The sequence below is a fragment of the Notothenia coriiceps genome, unplaced genomic scaffold (assembly GCF_000735185.1).
Source record: "Notothenia coriiceps isolate Sejong01 unplaced genomic scaffold, NC01 NC01_scaffold00002202, whole genome shotgun sequence".
NCBI lineage: Eukaryota > Metazoa > Chordata > Actinopteri > Perciformes > Nototheniidae > Notothenia > Notothenia coriiceps.
This window is the reverse complement of record NW_011334903.1, coordinates 11,686-17,343: the sequence shown is the minus strand read 5'-3', so window position 1 is coordinate 17,343 and position 5,658 is coordinate 11,686. Positions and strand designations below refer to the sequence as shown.

At 44.5% G+C, this 5,658-nt stretch overlaps 1 protein-coding gene across 1 annotated transcript; it reads right to left on the bottom strand.

The window, feature by feature from the left end:
* Positions 1–457: 457 nt before the first annotated feature.
* LOC104966445 (gastrula zinc finger protein XlCGF57.1-like) lies at positions 458–4,092 on the bottom strand. Its single transcript, XM_010795634.1, has 2 exons — positions 3,959–4,092; positions 458–2,919 (listed from the first exon to the last, which is right to left on the bottom strand). The coding sequence occupies exons 1-2, from the start codon at positions 4,071–4,073 to the stop codon at positions 1,259–1,261; spliced, it is 1,776 nt and encodes a 591-aa protein (XP_010793936.1). The 5' UTR covers positions 4,074–4,092; the 3' UTR covers positions 458–1,258.
* Positions 4,093–5,658: the final 1,566 nt, after the last annotated feature.

Below are 5,658 nucleotides of genomic sequence, written 5' to 3'. Positions count from 1 at the left end.
ATCACGGCAGTATTTAGTTTAGACAGTAGCTGCCGGGTCCCACATGAGCTCAGCCCTACTTTTTTATTTTTTAAAGCTTTATACCCAAAATCAGCACTTTTGAAACAGGAAGTGAAATAGAGGGATGTAATGGGTGATCTGTTTGGTATTTTGAGCAAAACACTTCATAGACATGTTTTTTATATATCTGAGACCTATGCTATTGCCTAAAAATAGCATGATAGGTGACCTTTAAAAAAACAGTTTGGATTTTGTTGTCATTTAAAACAAAAGATCTATCAATGTAATGTTATGGATCTATTTGGTTTAATTAAATGGATTGCAACTTATCAACCATTATTTCTTTGTGTAGCTTTTGTGAAACCTTGTTATTAAGTACCTTTCGCAGGGCTCACGACACACAGCTTGATTAAGAAAATGTTCCACAGATAACAAACCAGTGAGACAACAGTTCTTCGCTACTGTATGTGTGTTTATTTTTCTGCAAAACATCAAAAACAGGTATATATTCTTATTGACTTGAATTAAGATTCACAGCAAAACCTCATCAAACCTTTGAAAAGCTTTCATCGTGTCCACTCTACAATAATATTTTCATCATCATCATCATCATCAGAGCAACAACACACACCTACTGCTGGACGAGATGATATCCAGCCTGTTGTCTAAAACAAAAGCAGAGTAGCTGTGCTGTTTACATGGTTACATAAAAAAGTGAGTGGTAAAAGTAGTTCCTACAGTTTCCACAAAGACTACAACATGTTATCACATTATCAACAGGTACATGCGTTGAAATAGGGTTAGGGTTAGGGTTAGTAAATACAATTTCTTTTATCCATGACTTTGTAATGAAAATGATTGACAACTCTGAAAAATACTTTTAAATCTTTACTACTCCTTTGTAGGCTATCTCTCATGATGTGACAGTTAAGGGTAACATAATTTCCTCAACGTATCGTGTCAAATCACCAGATTATATGAACACAGCAGTGATTACAGAACAATGGGCTTTATTTGTTGAAACTGTTCGAGCCAACCACCCATCATAACTCAAATTGGTAGCTTTTAAATCCAATGATCAGAAAACATCCTAACATTATTCTATATGTGTTTGCATTACCTTAACCACCACGGTGGCTTAACACACGCTAACTAAACGTTTATAAAAAGACAATTACACAGTAGCTATGTGGATTAACGTTATCCAATCAGGCCCTGGAATCAGAGCATCCTTATTGTATACGAAATGTTTCTTTGATTAATAATCATCGCTCGCCTCCTCTTCCTCGTCGTACTTCCTCTTGACCGAGTGCTTCTTGTGTTTACCCCGGTGCCTCCGTTTCCCGGCGAGCTCGGGGTTAGCGTCCCTCGTGTGCGTCTGCTCGTGTTTCTTCAGCAGGCCGGGCACGGAGAAGCCCTTCCCGCACGTTTCACACGTCCACGGCTTCTTGCAGGTGTGCGTCCTCTTGTGCACGTTCAGATGGGACGCCAGCTTGTAGGTCTTGCCGCAGACGTCGCAGCTGAACGGTCGCTCGTTGGTGTGCAGCCGGATGTGGACCTTCAGATTCCCCACCTGGGTGAAGGTCTTCTCGCAGATGGAGCAGCGGTACGGTCTCTCTCTTGTGTGGATCCTCAGGTGGACCCTCAGGCAGTATTTGCTGGAGAACTTCTTCTGGCAGACGGGGCACGGGATCTTAGCTTTGGGCACGTGATCCTGCTGGTGCCTCTTCAGGTCCGACAGGTACACGAAGGTCTTCCCGCACTGGGAGCAGAGGTACTGGCGGTCTCCGATGTGGTATCCCATGTGTCTCTTCAGCAGGCTGGGGACGAGGAACCTCTTCCCGCAGCGCTCGCACATGTGGGGGCGGTCTCGCGTGTGCCAGCGCTCGTGGTTGGACAGCTTGAAGGCCGTGGGGAAGCTCTTGCTGCAGTGCTTGCAGGGGAACGTCATCTGGCTGGTGTGGCACTCCATGTGGCGCTTGAAGTAGGTGGACTGCGTGAAGCCCTTGTTGCAGATGTTGCAGTAGAAGGGCTTCTGGCCGCTGTGAGCCAGCATGTGTTTGGAGAGGCTCTGCAGTTTGGTGAAGCACTTCCCACACTGCCCGCAGGCGTAGGGGCGCGCCGTGCTGTGCGTCTTCAGGTGGTTGTTGAGGAACGCCTGGGTCCTGAAGCTCTTGTTGCAGGCGGTGCACACGAAGGGTTTCTCTCCGGTGTGGATGCGCTCGTGGTCCATCAGCTTGGACTGGTACGGGAAGCTCTTGTCACAGACGCTGCAGGTGTATCGGTCCGCCGGGGGTCGGATCTGCTTCTTCCTCCGGATGCTGGGCTTGTCGTCGTCGTCTAACATCAGCTGGGCGGGGGGGAGGGGAGGCAGGGCGGGGAGCGAGAGGGAGTTGGTGGCGATCTGGGACACCCACTGGTGCAGCGTGACCCGATGAGTGTTGGGCTTTTGGGCGTCTTTCGTTGCTGCTGCACTCTGAGAGGTGGACTTCACGGGCATGGAGACGACCCGGAAAGGGATGGCTTTTGGAGCCGGCTGCGCCTCTGGTTTATCTGCTGCTTCCTGTTCCCCTGGTGGTTCCTGTGTACTTTTCTTTGGCACCGATTCCTCCGTCTCAACTGTGTTTGCGGCACTTTTTTCCTTCTCTGCTCCCCCGTCAGCTGTGTTAGCACCCCCCCCCGCCGCCTCCTGTGGTCTGATGTCAGGGGTTTCAGCGTCGTCTGACATCAGTCCGAGGTCCTCAGCGTCACTGAGGGAGGCTGAGCTCGTTTCATTGGTTGTTACTTCTACACGTTTTGGGGATGGCGGGGGTGGAGGAGGTGGAGGTGGAGGAGGAGGTGGAGGAAGTGCCTCGACTGGTTTGGGTCGGAAGGCGAGTGAAGAGAGGACGCAGTTTCCCACGGACGACGAGATAGTTGCTGCATGAATAGAAAAAGTATGTCAACATTTAAACATATATGTACATTCATACCGTTACTACTGTTTATCTGTATTATTATTATTATCTTTATGTGTATTCTCATGTGTTTTCTTTCTGCTGTTTATTTGTTTTTGTTTTCTTTGTATTGTTTCTGTTAAAAATCCAATGTATTATTATTCTGTACCTCAAGGGTCAAGGCTTTTATTGTCATGTGTGCATAGCTACAGTGTAGTTATGACAACGACAATCTTAGTTCCCAGGCTCCTCCAACAGAGCAACATGAATAAAACAGATAGCAGGGTATCTGCAGGAATCCTGAAGTCTAGATGTAAGACCTTTTTTAAGACCCTTTCCATACATTTGAAGACCTCATCGCCACTTTGAGTTTTAACCGGTTACCTTGGCGACACACTTTACCTCACATTGACTATATACAGTATTGATTGTCCTTCCTCCTTATCTTCCAACCATGTGGACGCACACTTGCATTTCCCCATAACGATGTTGCTTAGCAACCGGCGTAAACGGACCTTCGCGTGTTATCAAGCAGTGAGCGTGCGATGTCCTGTTCAGATGACGTCCAATCCAACGGGGTGCCATAAATAAACTACACAGAACCACACTACACACCTACGCAATGATTACATTCAGGCAGACTGTAGAATACAACCTCTTTGGACAATTTATGTACTTATTGAAAACAAGCTACAAAATGTAATACCTTGGAAAATGCCGTTTAATACTTTTTAATAGCCTTCATTTTCTCTAAATTGATTTATCAACTTTTAATACTTTTTAAGACCCCGGATAATAGTGCAAGTAAATCAAATCAAATATAATAGAAATTGTGCAGAATAGTCTGTATACAAGTAATTGGAATATTGATATTATATAAGTTGCAAAGAGATGAATGTTCTTTCAAAAGTCCAGGTGTTTAACGGTCTAATGGCCTGTGGGATGAAACTGTCCCTGAGTCTGCTAAAACACCTGGATTCCAGGGATCACTAAGGGTCCATCTTGTCTTATCTGAAGTGTACCTTTAATACCCAGCAGCCCCTTGGCCTGCTGGTGCAGGAGGAGGGTCTTCAGGTCCCGGCTGTCTGGGATGAATCCGCCGCAGGCCCCCAGCTCCGAGGGCTGGACGGAGAGCATGGAGCCGAGCTGAGGACGAGAGGAAGGACACGGACACAACAAATGAGCATAGATTTATTGTTCAATATTAGGTTAGATCGTGTTTTTCTTACATGTACATTTAGATTTACTATTATATTATTTATACAAACACACATGTCTGAAATTAAAAACCTAATATGAAGTAGTTTCTGTAAAAACAACAACATTTTTACAACAACGAATGAGTTAAGAGTAGGTTTGCAAAAGGTCGGAACATTTCCGGTACATTTCCATGGGAAGCTAAGCTGGGGAATTTTGGAAATATTCCATATTGGAAACTTTCCATGGGAACTAACTGGGAATTTTCCAAATTGAAGGTTGGCTCTTCGTAGGGAACTTAAATATAGTTGGGGAAAGTATATTTCAGCATAATCTTGACTAAAACAAACAGATGCCATTCAAGTACACTTGAGTATCCATGCCATAGCACACTGCTTACTGCATGGCTATTGAGACCACACCCCCTGCAGGCACTGTGCATGGCTCCATCACATGCACAGATGGACCACACTCTTGAGCCCAAAGCACATTTTTGAATGAGTGGGGTTGGGGGGGATGAGTAATATTTAACTCAACATTCATGTTTTTGTTCTTCAATGAAACAAATGATTGTTCAATCAAATAATTAAAACGTGTTCTGTTCTACTTCTACATCTGTTGAAATGTCATGTTTTTTTAATTGTATCATTTTGCATGGATGTTTTCTTATGACAAAACAAAAATGTTTATATTTATGCTTGGTTATGATACAATTCGATTACATTACCCTCAATTCCCAGTTAGTTCCCATCATTTGGATGGAAAGTTTCCAATATGGAATATTTCCAAAATTCCCCAGCTTAACTTCCCACGGAAACTTACCAGAAATGTTCCGCCCCTTTGCAACCCTAGTTCCAAGTGAATCTGCGGCCCCCTGGTGGCCAGTACATAAATGATGTGGCCCCCACCACCATCCAAGTTGCCTATCCCTGCTGTAGGGGGTGTGGTCTCAATAGCCATGCAGTAAGCAGTGTGCTATATGCATGTGATGGAGGAATGGCATGGATATCCAAGTGTACTTGAATGGCATCTGTTTGTTTTAGTCAGATAGATTATGCTAAAATATATTTTCCCCAACTATATTTAAGTTCCCTATGAAGAGCCAACCTTCAATTTAGAAAATTCCCAGTTTATCCCATCTTTTCCAAGTCTAAGACTTCTTTTTGAGGGGCATAAAACTTCTTTTGCCAGGTTCAAGACTTCTTTTGTTTCGTATAAAACTTCTTTTTTTCCAGTTTTAAGATGCGTTTTTTCACGTATAAAACTGCTACGTAACACCCTGTACAGTCAAACTACCCCGTTTGCAACGAAGACATTTAGCCGTACATTGCGGCATATTCTTTGTATAAGATAAGAAACGTTCCGAGAACACCCCGGGCGGTAATTTACCTTCAAGCGCCCGCACTAAACCCGGGGGCCCGGAACCTCAAACTGTGGGGACGAGATTGCATTGTCCGTGTTTGTTTAGATATGAGACATTGGATGCCCAACGTTTTAAGTCACCCGTTAAAAGTTTCTACCCTTG